This window comes from Rhinichthys klamathensis, unplaced genomic scaffold, assembly GCF_029890125.1.
Source record: "Rhinichthys klamathensis goyatoka isolate OS25496 unplaced genomic scaffold, OSU_Roscu_1.1 h1tg000223l_1, whole genome shotgun sequence".
NCBI classification, from domain to species: Eukaryota; Metazoa; Chordata; class Actinopteri; order Cypriniformes; family Leuciscidae; genus Rhinichthys; species Rhinichthys klamathensis.
The window spans coordinates 407501-424308 of record NW_026606747.1 but is presented as its reverse complement, the minus strand read 5'-3'; the positions used below and the strand labels follow the sequence as shown (position 1 = coordinate 424308).

General features: G+C 39.1%; 1 protein-coding gene across 1 annotated transcript in view; it reads left to right on the top strand.

Moving 5' to 3' along the window:
- rsrc1 (arginine/serine-rich coiled-coil 1) overlaps window positions 1–16808 on the top strand; it is a 160227-nt gene that overhangs the window by 77200 nt on the left and 66219 nt on the right. The window contains exons 5-6 of the mRNA XM_056264669.1: window positions 4094–4130; window positions 15231–15282. Of these exons, the coding sequence (XP_056120644.1) occupies window positions 4094–4130; window positions 15231–15282 (89 nt within the window). The remainder of the gene's footprint in view (window positions 1–4093; window positions 4131–15230; window positions 15283–16808) is intronic.

Sequence of the window (16808 nt, the reverse complement as noted above, 5' to 3'; positions counted from 1 at the left end):
ATACATCTGAGCCGGACTTTATTCCAGCTAAAGTGGGCCAGGTGAAATGGCTTTCTCTCTAGACATCAGTATGGCTGAAATAACATGCTAACGTTTATTGTTGTAATTAAGACCCCATCAATTAAATTGTTGACTATTTGACCTTTAAGGCTTAATATTGTAAAAATTAAGACATTTTAAGACTTTAAAAACTGCAAGAAAACAGACATGGTTCAGAAAATTAATTCATAAAGTTGAATAATCATTGAAAAATGATTCACTGACTATATAATCACAAAAATGTCAAGACTCATTTTTTAAAACAGAACTATAATACTCTATGTGACTCTCATTTTTTAAAACACACACTTATACTCTCTAAGACTCTATGACTTTAAGTTTTCTTAAAAACTTTACATTGTGTGCCATAATCCTCACAGATATTGTGTCTGCGATCTTTCCTGTCTTCAAGGAAAAAGCCGGCGACACGACATATAAAGTTGATCCTGATTGGTCCTCTTCTGTGCATTCGATGAGCCGATTGGCTCACACAGATAGAACCTTATAGAGCCAAGTTAGAGTTCGACTTTGCAGGTAGAACCTTTTTGTTTTTTCAATAAAAAGTCCCACAATGTACACAACTTAAAAAAAAAAATCACATAATGTAAATAAGTTGTCACAGATTAAGAATATGTGAATAACTCAATTTTGACAAAAATGTCAGATAGAACCTTATAATTCCAAGGGGACGATTGATTAAAACAGTAACCATAAACTCAATTGGATAAATCTAAAACTTAGAAAATCCAGCTTTTAATGTTGTTTATGTGTCTCTGTGGTGTTATTAATGTGCTTTAAGACAAACCATGTGTAAATTCATAAGTCGACAGCATTGCTGAGTATTTCCTCCTTAAAACTGCAGTGAACCAAAGACAGTCTCAAACACACGGTTTGAAATCGCTGGTGTTTCTGACATCACAAACGACCTTGTAACCAATCAGATCAACGTGTGATCGTCAACCAGTGGATCTCTGAGCTGAGTGAGTGAGTGGAGGCGGGGCTCATTTGCATATTCATAGAACCACGCATACTAAATGAGGCAAGGGTGTCGAGTTACATTCAAGCTGTTTTAAGGCATGAATATTTTTTTTAAAGGAAAAATATTTTAAATATGTAATTTTGGTGATCAAAGATTAGTTTTAAGGGATATAATTATTTACTGGAGGGGGAGTTTAAGACACATTTAAACACTATTCAAATTGTGCCTAAAAAAAAATTACAAAACCATTCCCAAGTGTCGAAATTTGTTCTTTTTGAAGATGTTGTTAGGTTTGGTATTATTGTATACAACTGACCAGTGCGTATATCTTCCACTGTTGCGCACTAGCCAGGGTTTTGGCTGGAGTAGGTTTGTTTATTAAGATCATTATAAGCTAATATATAGGATTTATAGCTCAAGGTCAACACTGATCTTGTTTCATCTTCCACCACTGTCCATTTAAACAATATAAAATGCTTCATGACATGCTTCTCTCGCACACAAATTGTAAACCAGCCAAACAACCCCTGACACATTTTCAATATTATTACATTAAACCGAGTTTGATTGATAATGTAATATTGGGCTAAGGCAAAACATCGATCATGGCAAGTATATTAATTATTTAATATTGCACTGTAATTCAGAAATCGATGCGAGCATGTTCAGGGCGTCCGGAGAGAGGGAGGGAATGAGAGGGATGGGAGATCTGTGCTCCCCGCAGACCTGCAGGAAATGGACAACATCTGTAGAGGAAAAAAACAATGAAGCTAAAAAAAAAATGAAAAGGTGAAGATGTACCAGTTCAATAAAAATTTATATTCATTTGCCAATAATGTCTTCCTGTGTCTGCACTCAGCAGTGTTGTGATTCGGTTTGAAGGTTATAATTGAATTGGGATGTTTTTCTTTTTTTTCCAGCACAGACGTTTGCCACAGAGAGAGAGACAGATACAATTAGAAGAATACAGTCATTTAGCCATAGACGAGGGGAGCTGCTAAATGACCAAAAAAATAGAGATGTGGGGGTGCAAAGATAATAAGCACTTGTGAAATTGGATAAGTGATTATAAAAAGAAAACAGAATTAGTGTGATGAAGGGAAAGGAAAGGGAGTGTCAAGAAGTGATATTGTCTCTTTTGTGAGTAATTGTTTTCTGCTAATTGCTCTTATTAAAGGATTACAGCTTCCTGTCACCACGGTAACTTGTTTTTAGCCAAACCCCTGACTCGTGTGTCTCAACAATGACCTATTTGTGATGTTTGTTAGCTTGCACTGGCCTTTCTGTGCTGAGATGTAGAACAGCAATCATCAGGAAGAGACAGAGTTTCTGGAGAAGGAGAGATGTGCTGGGACATCAGAGGGAAGAGAGGGTATCACATGGGGCTTTGTGTCCCTAATCACCGGAGCCATTTCTGGACTGCCATAGGCTACTGAACATCATGTTTACAAACTATGCTGCTTTGTCTCTCTCTCTCTTGTCTTTTTACCTCCTCTTTACACACACACACAATACTATAGTATTTTTGGTTAGACTTTATTTTATGGTGTAATTGTGCGCAGAGAAATAAAGAAGAAAAAGAGACACAATGGACCCTTTTCATGGACTGTGATGATACGTTTCCGCGAATCTAGTAAAGTTTTTCACATGTAATGCACATTTATAATGCTAAATATTATGTTATTGAACTTTTTCATATGGCAAAAATGCTGCTCCAAGGGTGTTGCTAATACAACAGCTGAGGGAGTGACGGCAAATGTGACATCTTTCTCTCTTCTGGCCAACGTAATCAATCTCTCTGTATTTTTCCCCCTCTTGTAAAGTCACAGAAACTTTTACAGATTTGTTTTCTTATGCTTTCGGAGCAAATGATATTTGCTGTCATCTCCCATTTCAAGTTTATGACGACATTAAGTTTATGCTCACCAAGGCTGCATTTTTTTCCTCGAAGTTTACCCTATTATGACGACTTTTGCTTCTGAGAACCACAGAAATGTGCATTTTTTTCATCACAATTGCAATAAAAACGGTAATATTATGAAATATTATTATAGTTTTAAACAAATGGTTTTAATTGTGATATTTTTTTTAATGTAATTTGTTCATGTAATGGCAAAGCTGAATTTCCAGCATCATTACTCCAGTGTTCAGTCTCACATGATCCTTCAGAAATCAGTATAATATGCTGATTTTGGTGTTCATTTATTATTATTATCAATATTGAAAACGGTTACGCTGCTTAATATTTTATTTTCAGGATTCTTTAATTGGAACGTTTAAAAAAACATTTGAAATTAAGTAAACTTTTGAACAGTAGTGTGTATATATATATATATAAAACAATTTTATTGTAAATATTATGTGCTAGTTCAAGTCAGTGAATTGTATGGTGTTACTGTTGTCAAAGCATAAACAAACATGATGGACAATTAAACTACAGTCGCTGATAATGTACAGTAAAGCAAAATAATTTTAGCACACAGAAGACTAAATTGGATAGGTCTAGTATTTTCTGTCAGCTTTTGATACATGAGAACATGTCTGTTTAGTCCTTCCATTGTAAAGGCATATTAATGCCAAAAACATGCATTTTAAAATAAATAAAAAACCTATCTCTATAAACTCCTTTCTACCAACTCAAATACCATATTGAATATTTGTCCTTTTTTGTCAGGTAAACAGATTCAGTGACACACTCTGCATGAATGCTGTGAAGTTTTACTGTTCCATACTTTGAGCATGTATATGAATGACTTAATGAGACACAATGAATGGTTATTTAACGTAAACACACACCCACACAGCATCTGTGTGCATCATTATTCCCATGAAGACCAGCTGTCTTTAACCGCGTCATTTTTGATTTCCACTCAAACTCTTTTCACTTGTATTGTGTCATTTTTAAAAGAACTAGAAGAGCCCTTTTGAAATGTCGTTCCCTCATGGAACGGGGTAAATACAGTACACCGTTAAAAACAGTGATCATGGGTGAACCGTGAGCGGGAGCACAGGGTGATGAGACGCTTGGTGTCTTTGCGTTATTTACACTGAAGCAAATTTGTTCTTCTGTTGCAGGGAAACCGGAAACATCAAAGCTGGATTAGAACATCTGGTAAGTTGTGCTTCTTTCCCCCTTCAGTGTTTCCTGAAACTTTGATATCTGCATCCAAAATGAATGTTCAGCAATTGCCTTGGAATAGCAGAGAGGTCTTTCTCCGACTCCCACACGATTGCCTGGGTTTTCACAACGTTTACTCTTTCGTTTGTCCCATTCCTTTTTTTACATTTCCTCTATAATTTTTGCTTTTGTCTTTTTACTAAAAGGTGTTGCTTGTTAGTTCCCCACCTGAGTTGAGTCAGTTGGGCAATTCAGAAAGAGTAAACACAAATTCACCAGTGGATTGTGTATCCTTTGATTCGTATCCTCAAGCTGTTGAATTTTCAGTTGAATGTACAGTTCACACACTCATGTCGAGCACACATTACGTCTGAACACATCTGGAGAGATCACAGTGTCTTCCCACTTCTACCGTCCTGCCTCCCTCTCTCTGGATGTAGGGCGTGCTGTTGGCCCTTAAAATGAGCCCTAGGGAGGGTTTAAAAATGTAACGTCCAACTTTTCCTGGGTTTTCTGCAGCCTTTCTAATACAGGGTCAGAGTGCCATGCACTGGAGTTAAAGGGATGCTTTTCTCCTCCTGGGTGGAATTGAGTTTCCATTTCTATTTTTTTTTTCTAAGGGATGAATAATGGAGAGAGGTCACAGCGGGGTCCTGACTCTCTGAATGTACACTCACCTCCCTGAGCTCCACACCCTGAATATTAAACGCACGCCTGGCCCTTTAAGGGTCACTCTACACACCTGACCTTACTCCTTATCAATTATCATGCTTATATTCTAAAATCAAATCTTTATCACATATTCCCTCTCATTCCTCCTCAAGATCTCTCACTGTTGGTCCTGTTCAGAAGCACAGGCATTAGTGTTTGTATGGGACATCATCAGTGTCATGTGGTGCATGGGGCGGCTAGTGTAGCCTGACCTATAATTGTGTGGACAAGCATAGATACTGTGTCCTCTTCACTATTAAAGTAAGCGATTTCTGAGAAACGATGTTGAAAGTAGATCAGACACCACAATAAACTTGTAGCCAATCAGCAGTAGGGGGCGTGTCCACTCATGATGGGGAGGAGAGAGAGAGCAATCAGCAGTAGGGGGCGTGCCCACTCATGATATATGAGTGGGGAGGAGAGAGAGAGCCAATCAGCAGTAGGGGGCGTGTCCACTCATGATGGGGAGGAGAGAGAGAGCCAATCAGCAGTAGGGGGCGTGCCCACTCATGATGGGGAGGAGAGAGAGAGCCAATCAGCAGTAGGGGGCGTGTCCACTCATGATGGGGAGGAGAGAGAGAGCCAATCAGCAGTAGGGGGCGTGTCCACTCATGATGGGGGAGGAGAGAGAGAGAGAGAACAAGAGGGAGATTTGAAGAAAGACTGTAGAAAGAGAGATGGATGAGAGACATTACAAGAGAAAAAAAGGAAGAAAAAAACATAGTAGTGGCACTTTAAAGGCCTGGAGTAAAGAGAAAGCGTGTTTTGAGGCAGCTTGTTCCAAAGCTTAGGAACTGAAATGCTAAACGCTCTTCTGACAACAGTCGATAGTTTGAAACAAGCATATTTTCAGAACTCGGTCTAAGTGTACAGGGTGTAATAATTCTGTAAGATATGAAGACATGTAACAAGGATGCTTTAAAACAGTTTAAAATAAAGTGTTACCAATTATTATTGCCATTGTTATCATTTTTGTTTATGAATTACACACTATAGACCCCTTTTCAGTTAGTAAACATTGTGACGTTTTTTTTGTGGGCGGAGCTTAGGTGGAGGCAGAACGATCCCCCTGGCCCCTTCACTAACGCTACAGTAGCTTCCAAGTTTTGTTAGCTTGTTTTTTAACAATGACTAGAGAAAATCCAATTTTGTCTGAATATATAAGATCACACACCGTCCGGAACCGCGCTTGAACGATCTGACAGGATTACCTCCACTGCACTTATGGCAACTGTAGAAAAGGAGACGGCACTGTGGCGACGAGGACGGGGCCGAGGGCCGTGAGAGAGCGGCGCGAGGCCGGTCGCTCATCAGTAATCACGCCACCGGCCTCTCTCACTTGAAAAACACAACAACAAAACAGTGCTGCTCCGCACCATTATGAATGCCCGTGCGGACGTGCACATTTTACGCTTACCTTTAAAGGGGTCATATAATGCCATTTTTGTACAAGTTAGTATGATTCTTTAGGGTCTAAATTAAAAGTTTGTAATATACTTTAATTAAAAATTCTCATTAGTATTGTAAGAAAACACTTATTTTACCTGGTCAAAAACAGCTCTGTTTTCAGCACGCCGTTTCAGTGCATATGACTTTAAATGATAATGAGCTTTGCTCACTCCGCCTCTCTGTTCTGTGCGTACACCGTTTGTAACACAATAACACAATAACCATAACGCGTTGTTCAGTATAAACGTGGGATTATGAATTATATTGAGAACATCATACATAGAAAACATGCCGTAATGTACCCTGAGTGTAAACCTTAGACGCATTCATTGTGAAGCGTGCAGCTAGCGATTTGCAAAGATTAATATAAATATTAATATAAAGTTTAATAAAACGTTACACTCACTTCAGTTGTTCTAGAGGTTCAGCAGGAACACGAATATCTGGTACCGATCCTTTTTTCATGAGCAGCTTCTTAGCAAAACCAGCTTAATACTGACCCTCGTTTATAAAGCAGTCTGGTGTGTGAAATGATTCGCGCAAACATGAGAGCATTGACGTTGCTCGTGGGGAATATTCCCTTCGAAAACAAACTCAGCCACTGCGTCTTCAGCGGTTCGGATTTAGGAACATTAAAATGAGTGCTGTGTTCGTTATTACACCCAAGAACAGAACACCACAATCGCTTAGACGCCATTCTGCTCATAGACAGTGCTCCAGCATATCAACAATGACCGCGCCGGTCTGCGCAGACTATGATTGACAGCTGGCTCACGAGCGAGGGCGGGTCTGTGTTGAAAGGCGCCTGTCAATCAACAATCGTGGGAGGGGCTTCCGACCGTGTGACGTCACAAAATCGAACGGCTCAATATCAGGGGAAAACATATAAGGAGATTAAAACAAAACCACTGGATGGACTTTTATCATTATATGATGGTTGTGTACAGGCACTGCCAACGCACATTTCAGTACAATCAACTTGAAAAAGTGCATGTACCATTATATGACCCCTTTAAATTAGCGATTTAAACCCCCCCGCCGGTGATACCGGTATTACCGGTGTTGTCACACGTCAATTAACCGGTGGGAAAAAATCCTCAGTCACATCCCTATTTTTTTGTCAGGCAAAATGCGAGAACATTTCAAATTGGATTGTGTACTCCATCGATTCTGGCACCCAACAACACAGCAAAATGACATTTTAAGCTTCTTATGTAGCCAGTTATAAATATTAATAGCAGGCAAACTAGCTGATTTGTATTGGCCGCCTCCAGTTTCCCCTTTGTTTTGCCTCCAGCTTACGCCGTGACGTAATAGTGACGCCGGCACAAAAAGGGTCTTTAGAGTCATATCTTTCAAATAACGTAACGTTAGTTCAGTGTCCTGTTAATGAAATCAGCAGTAATTCACAAGGCACCAATGGCACTATTTCCAGAGAATGAAGCATTTTTACAGATTGTTGACTGCGTCACAGGTTAATGTGTAATTAACTCGTCTTCATTTGGGGAGAGCGATGGACAGATGTGGAGGGAACAGAGGATGAAAGGAAAGATTGTGCCTGACTGATTTGACAGAGGAGAGAGTGAAAGGGGAGGAGAGTTTATGAGCGCATCCATTGATCTACAGCTGTATAAAAGGCACAGTGAATTATTGAAAAGAAGATTACATGCATAACCCTCTTGAATCAATATGTCTGTTTGAAAAGGGTCTCTACACACAATGTGCCAATCCTAGAGTAGAGACACCATCAAAGTTCATTCTGAGACTTCTGAACATTAGGTTTAAATGACAATTCAAAAGCCTGTGTGCTCCCACAAACGCACAATACATATAAAAGTTTATTATTTTAAACTGCATTTCATTAACGTTTTTGTTTTTTTGTTTTGTGAGGAAAGGTTAAGCACTGAATGTTTACTGATACAGCTGTTAGAAATGCTAAATTTGATCTTGGTTTTATGTGTCAATACTTTTCATTGAGAAAATGTGCTTTATTGCAGCTACTGTAGTTTTGGCGGGGACACTTAAGCCAAAAAGTAGATTTGGGTTTATTGACATACACTAGGGTATGTGTACAGTGTGCGTGATATGAATTTCGTTATCATCACAGTATGTGTGTGTATGCCTTAAAAAGGTATTCTTTAGGCTTTACAGAATTAAATTACAGTGTTGTTCCCATCAAAGCACTGATACGTCTAATTGGACTTGTGTAATGGCCTGGATGAATCAATATTCTGGAAATTGTTTACTGGTTTTTAATGGTACCATGAACTGTATTTTGCTTATCACAGTTGAGTGAGCCGAATCATTTTGGGGCAGTCTTTGTCAAACCGCAAGTGTCTTTGTCTAAATCGTAAAGGGCTGATTAAAGATTGGTGGTATTTGCAAGATTTTCACTGTACCCATCTTTTTTATGAATATTAAATTTAATTTTGCTGACCCATGGGCTTCGTCACATAAAGGAAGTTGCATGCAGTCCTGTCAGATTTTTTTATTTTATTTCCTTATATAATTATTTGTGTTTACAAAATGTGTGTGTTTTTAAAAAAAACATAAAATGCTAGCTTTGAAATACAGGCGTTTAAAATGGCATCTCCACTGACTTTTATCTGAGATTTTTGATTGTTAGTAGACAGATGCTAAAGAAAATTGAGAAATGTTTAAATGAAAGTTTAACAGTGCTAGTTGTGTTTTGTGTACATGCAGATGTGTGAGTCTACCAGTGCTCAGCGGTAGGTTTCCTGACAAATTTGAATATGTGAATATTGTCCCTGAGAATTTATTGTTGCCTCTATAAAAGCTTGTAGATTGCATCCTGCTCGTCAGACACCAGGTGCCGCAGTATTTTATTAAGATTTGTGCCGGCGAGCAGTAAGTGTACACCTCCCCTAAAGCCATGCGCATTTACCCAGTAAACATGAGCCATAAACAGCCTCAACAGGCTTCAGATCTACCAATGTTAAAAGATGGCAAACTTTACAAAGTCTAGACGGAGGCAACTTGGTAAAACTTTCCGTCGCTGCTTCTAATCTTGTGTTGCTTACCATTAGCTCCAAAAATATCACTATATTTTTACAACAAGATCTTTGTAATTCTGCTGAATGATTTCATTTAACCGTGTTTCTTTGTGGGACTTTTAATGGTTGTGCTTATTAGCTCTGTGTGGGAAAACTGAGGCTGTTTATTTGTTTTTCAGTTTTTTATTGCTCAATTGTTCCTCTCTTCTTCGAGAGGCCTGAATCTAGCTAGACGGCTAAATAATCCCAGTAAAGTGCCTTCTTGCATTCAGTGGTGGTTGGTAGCGTGTGCTGTATTGGCTCATTTCTATCTAGTCCTGACTTCCTTAATCTCATGTCCATCCGCTTTAAAAACGAAGAAATGATATTTAAAAATGACTCCCCCCATGGGTTTCCGCTTTTGATGCCTTGTTTATATTTAATGAATTATTTATGGTTCACATTAGGACAAGCGATTGCGAGAAACAGCTCTGTTTTGGCTGTGCCAGATCTTCTGGTGCTTAATAATAGATTTATCCCATAACATCATCAAAAGCACCTGTCTCTCCCTCACAGAACGAGGGGAGATCAGGGCTCGAGAAATCAATAGAGTGTCAGAGAGAGTCTGCAGCGTCCAGCACCCATGATCCGTCTCACTCCCTCGCTCCCGTGTTTGCCAGTAATTTGATTGTGGGATAAAGAGGTGATCTGACAACACCTCAGCAAGTGTCAGCTAAATGAAAGCCGAGGAGCTGCGCGAGGATAATTTGCTAGCAGATTTACATGCTTATTACACTAATGATTTCATCAGATTGGAGGTGTCTGGGAGTCTGCCACGGGCCTCGTCTCCCTCCATTTGTGAAATAAGCTGCTTTGCTAAATGATGGAGTCATCAGGCTGACCTTTAACCCGACGCCTGCCCAAACATAATTGCGTGTCATACTGATAGAAGGGCCGAGCGCAGCTTTCATATCCCGCTGCTTTATCTCGTTCTCTCTTAAGATCCTGTGCTCTTTGCATAGCTCTCGCACCAGCAGTAGAGTAACACAAACAACAACAACAACAACAACTGAGAAATATTGCATATCCATTTCCAAATGATGGTGTTGAATTTAGTGTTTATTATATATATATCACGGCGGGTGAACTGGTCCCTTACTGTATACATATTATCTAAATGGTATCTCTGAATGTCAAGGGCATAAAGGAAATTAAATCGGAAAGTGCAGATGGAGCAAAGGCGATTTTATCTCCTGATGATTGCAGTTTTGATAGGTATTCCAGTGAATTTCATTTTCTCCGGATGGTGAGGAGATGAGTTAGCCGCCACATTTGTTCATTTTTCTTCTACATGATTTATGTGAGTTGAGTGTGAGCCCAACGCCCAGCCTTCTCTGGCTGTAACACACACACACACACACACGTGCATGTCAAAAAAAGTCTATTAATACAATTGCCTTTCATTTTGGCCCGGCTCGTGTGCGTGTGTGTGTGTGTGTGTGTGTGTGTGTGTGTGTGTGTGTGTGTGTGTGTTTGAAGGCGAGGACCGCCGCGGTTAAACCTCTGTCATCACTCACGCTTGTTTACATTCTAAATACGTAATGAAATCTTGTTGGCAATAATCAAGGAAATAAAAGTTTGGGAAAATTGTAAAAGTGGTGAAGTTTGAGAAATGAGCGTCAGGCGGCTAAATAACATTTTGGGGCAGGAAAGCTTATTATTATGCAGCGGCAGTGCCTACTGTAGACACAAAGATGAACAGCCTCTGCTTTCCTAAATGCTGTTAGCGCCGTCCTGAAGTATGGCACATTGTAAAAAAGGCCTCCGATTTCATATTGAGATTATATTTAAAAAAGATATCCATACACAACATTATATTTTATAGACGCCCGGCCCAGAACTCCTGATATGCAGTATTTGTTATAAATATATAAATAAACATATTGCACTGGAGCCCATCTCCACCCTGATCTTATAGACCTGGATATTAAAAACAGAATATTGCATTTTCTAGGGGGATCCTGTAACGTAATGCTGCAGTCTTTATTTATTTATTTATTTATTTATTTTTTGGGTTAAGGAATGGGCCAGAGGTTGGAAATAACAAATGAAAAATGACTATCAATGAGGATGAAGAAGTCAGATGAGATGAGATGAGTACAGTAATGAGTAATGGAATAAACTCGATATATATTGCCGTTCAGAAGTTTGGGGTCGTAAGATGTTTGTTTTGTTTGTTAAAGAAGTCTCTTCTGCTCATCAAAAATACTGTAAAACAGTAATATTGCAAAATATCATTACAATTTTAAATAACTGTTTTCTATATTGTAAAGTGTAATTTATTCCTGTGATCAAAGCATCATTACTAGGGTCACATGATCCTTCAGAAATCACTCTAACACATTTCTGATTATTATCCATTTTGAAAACAGTTTTGCTGCTTCATATTTTTGTGGAACCTGTCATACTTTTTATTAAGATTCTTTGAAGACAATTTTCTTCGAAGAATAGAAAGTAAAAAAAAAAACCTTCAATTTGAGACAATGGTAACTGTCACATTTGATTAACTTTTGATCGAAGCGTGTGTGTGTGTGTGTGTGTGTGCTTCTTTTTATTTGAAAGGAAACTTCCATGGCTTGTTTTCCAGCATGCCTCCTCGATGGTTCGTAAGGAAGGTTTGTCTTTACTGTGATGATCCAGTATATATGTTGTTACTCAGTTTGTTGATATTTTTAACTCAAGGACACAGAAGTGTTCGGGATTCGTAGAAGCGATTGCTTCTTGTTTTGTCTTAACGTTGACTGTTCGAAATGTTATGGAAATGAAAACAGGGAACAAATGCAAATATCAGTACTCGAGATTCATGGAAAACAGAATCCCAATTGCAGCAAATTAAGATTCTCCAACGAAAAAACAAAAGGGAGTAAAACAAAATTGTCATACTGCTAATGTTTTGCCTAAACACTCTTAAAAATGTTCCCTTTCCCGCTGCTATCCCGGTCGGGATGGACAGCAGAGATCTAGGTGTGGACCGTAGACAGACAGCGAGGGAAGCAGCGTGAACGTGGAGCTGTGGGTGCAGTAATTGAGATAATTGGTTTGGCTCAGTGTGTGTGTGTGTGTGTGTGTGGTGTGTTTAGAGACGGCTCCAGGACCGTGGGATCAGTGGGACTCTAAAGCCCATGAAGCCTGGACTCATCATGTCTCTGCTCGGAGCTCAAATACATTATGTGTGTGAGAAGCTTGAACAATCCCGATTGGACTAGATTTATCACACATCAGTGTTATCATTGGAGAAGCCCTGTTACTCAGCCTTATGAGTATGGCTGCATCACGCGTCGGTGCCAATATCACATTTGCTCATTCATTTAGGCTATGTATTTATATCACTTTATTAATATTGTTGATTTATTTTCATTTAAACGGTATGCACTACCGATCCTAGTTTGGAATAATTAAGATTACTCCAGTCTTCAGTGTCACATGATCCTTCAAAAATCACTCTAATATGCTGATTTGGTGCTCAATTATTAATAATAGTTATCATCATCAGTGTAGGAAACCGTTTTTGCTGCGTAATATTCTTGTGTAAAATGTGATGTATTTTTCAGGATTCTTTAATGAATAGAAAGTTTTAAAATTCTTTTTGTGACATTATAAATGTCTTTACTGTCACTTTTGATCAATCGAATGCCTCGAAATGTTATTTTCTAAATCGTACATATCCCAACAGTTTCAACATTGATAATAATAATAATCAGAAGTTTCGTGAGCAGCAAATCAGCATATTAGAATGATTTCTAAAGGATCATGTGACTCTATTAAAGGGATAGTACACATCCTTTTGTTCTAAACTTGTGTCCTTTTTTTTCATACAGTGAAAGTCAATGGGTCCCAAAATACAGATTTAAAAGGACAAGAGGATGATTCAATTTGGGCAGATTTTTCTTTCTTTCTTCTATTTTGGCTGGGCTGTTGGGAAAGTGAGGGCGAGCCTCTAATGAAAGGTTTATTCCAGTTAGCCAGAGCTCCTCTAAACATCAGTAGCTATGTTTCCATTCACACGGTTTTATCCGCATTAAGTGATATCGAATGAAAAATGCCTTATGGAAACAGTCAAATTCGATTGAATTTCATGAATCTCAAATGAAATACGATCGGTCTCATCGGATTTGATCTTGATCGATAGACGGCTTATGCGATAAACGCGGATGGAAACGTTATTATGGTGCGATCCATTTTGCCTAGTAAAACTTTGTTCGCAAATGTTGGCTTGAATGTTGTGCAATTCGGTGAGAAAATGAATGGAAACACCTTAACATGTCTCAAATCAATTCGATATACCAATTTGATCGCAAAACAGCATGTGACGTCATTACGCACAGGTTTTTATCCGCTTTAAAGCCGTTTGATGGAAACACACTTTCACCAGCTTTATTCGCATGAGGTTTTTTACCGAACTTCAGATAATTCGATTGACAAGTGGATGGAAACATGGCTTGTGAGCGCTGCTTTTCTACATGCTTTTACCCCTGTGATGTCTGTTTCCTGCAGGTCGTTGTTCATCATGATTCAGAGCTCCAGCATTGCACTAGCGGTCAGTTCTGTTAGTTAGGATGTGGGTTATAACCAGATTGGATAGTATTCCAGATGTGGGCGTTTTGTAGCTTATTCGTATTATATCTGTGTCACATTTTATCAGCTCTCTCTTATTGCTCAGTGTTTGCCAGAATGAGGCCTGTCTCATAATTTGACAAACTTATCTAATTATTAATCCGCCACCCATTTGTCATCCTTTGAAACTAATTATATTTTTCTTCATATTGATGCTCGTCCCCCCCAGCCCCCCTTTATATGTTTTCCTTTTTTTCCCCTCTCCCTTGTCTAAACACTTGGTGGTGTAATATCACCGGACACATGCCTCAGGGTCACTTTAAACAAATGCAAATGCAATGGTATAAATTTCATAATAAACTGTAACTAAGATGATTGCGCTGCCAGCTATTATCCCTCTGTTTAAGATCCGTCTGTTCTTCCGCCTGGTTATTGCGGCATGACTGGATGTTATTGTAATGGCTGAGAGAATAGAGGATGGGTTTGAATGGGAGGAGAGGGGGTTTATCTGAACATTCATTCTGCTTGATTGATGCCCCGAAACAGTCTGATATGCTTCTGATAACAATATAAAGGAGGGAGGGGACGAAACGAGTAAGAGGAGGATGAGAAGAGGAACCGTGTTTTTTTAAAAGTTATCGAAAGCGAGGTGTCAAAAACAAGCCGATTTCCAAGAAGAGCTTGACGTGTTTGTCATCCAAGACACAGTGGAGTGACAGTTTTACATTAAAGCGGGTCATTATATTTCCCTGTCATCACCCCAAATGACATTTTTAGAAAGTGACACCTTTACAGTTTGATAAATCAGATTTATGCTGAATAATGTGCGTCAGCGCTGTCAGCGACACCCACATTCTCCGATGAGCTACGGTGAGCCTTGCAGGATCCACATTTAAATTTCATCCTATTAGCATTTAATTTCTCTGTAATCCTACACACCTTCATAACACCAACTCACACCAGGCTTTCCCGCGTTCGAGAGCAATCTAGAGCCCTTTATAACTTCCTTCCCTCATCATTCTTCTTTCTTGACAATTAAGAGGGTGGAATCTAATAGTGGAGGGATAGGAATTATATCCGAGCCACTGCGAAATCTCACCCTGTTTAGCCTTCGTGCGCATGTTTACACACACACACACACATGATCTGCTGGGATTTATTGTCATTTGTACATGACTGAGGACATTCTTCCTCTTTTTGCTAAGCCCTGCCACTGAAGCTGCTTTAACTGCTCACATTGGTTCTGTTTGACTATCAAGGTTGGAGTTGTGTTTTATTATATTATTTCCTCAATTTCATAATGACATGATCCTCTGTTTTTTTCCAGACTCCTGCAGAACAGGCCAAAGCTCGACTCCAGCTGGTGCTTCAAGCCGCAGGTACCAGTCCATTACTGTCAGCTCTCTGCTCGTGTGGTCAGTTATTACGCCACTGCTTCAAATGTGCATACAGATCAACTCAGTGTGTCTGAACCTCCATTCCTAGAGCGAATGAAGTGAAAATGATGCAAGTGGAAACATCTTTTTCTTGACTAATTATTTAATCGAACTGCCGTGAGAACTAGACGAATTAAACACGCAACCATGATAACAGTTCAGAGTAGCCTTCCTATAATCTTAAACGTTAGTGTTCTGCTCCACACACTGCAGTGTGTTTAGGAGAGGAGGAGTCGGTGTACTGTAAACCGTATGCAAAATATGCAACACAATATTGCACCTTGTAATACAATTGTCAACTAAACACATGCATACGTAATCCATCAGTTTTCTGCCTTTAACTGGATAGTAAATAAATGTATTCTATTATATTATAACATTACATTACATTACATTATATTATTCAAAGAATGCTTCTTTAGGAGTTTTTCATGAAATTCAAAATGCTGTAAATTCTAGTCTGCAGAAATTAAAAGCATTGCTTTCGACTCAACATGAGGAATTCAGAGAATTGCATTTGTTGGCCATACGGTTAAAGTTGTAAGCAGAAACCTTAGTGAAACCCTACATTTAGCCATGGCTTACATCGACATTGACCTTTTAATGTGTGCCAAAGTTCTCAACTTTTTACCTAATTGGTCTATGAGAGCAGAGACAGTATAAAGCAGAGACGGGACACTTGTTTTACAGTGAATGGGAGGAATTGAAAGTCTCAATATGGCGGCTCTAGTGAAATAAGTCCCACCTTCCAGATAAAAGAGCCATTCACATGCAGCCGTTGCTTGGATGACCGTTTAAACAAATGTGAGCTTGGAAAGCATTGTTTTTTTTTTGTCCTTTCAGTTAGATGGGATCATAATCTGTAAAGTCTGATGTCACTCGTCAACATTTCCGGGTCCAAACGCTCTATATGATGCCAAAAGCATAATGTCCACTGATGTAATGCTGATGTAAGATCAGGATACCGAGATCTCAGTGATTAATCTGGTCTGAATCAGTTAAACACTGGTGTCCGGGACGCCACGAGCCCAGAGACCACAGTGGACACTGAGTTTATTAAAGCTGTGTGTGCTATGATTAAATAGTGCTCATAAACGATTTCTCTGATAGGATTCTCACTTGAAGTAAGTGGACCCGGAAACAGCATTACTCACGTCATGACTGGGCAAGTCATCAGATTCATTGCTTATAAAGAGTGGGAATTAGTTCTTATAGACCATAATGTAATAATTTTAATTTGAATTATATTGCCACTCCTACTTTGTGTAAATAATAAAGTTAGCAAAACGCAGATCTCTGTGACTCTGACAGAAGTAGCAGAGTAGCATGAGGGGCCCTTGGAGTCATCGAGGTTTAAGACGGGTGTGAGAGAGTGAAATGTGTGAAGCGTGCGCTCACTGATGTAATCCAGTCGGTCTGCCATTTTATATCTATCATTTTTCCTGGCTGGAGGCTTCAGTAAAATATTT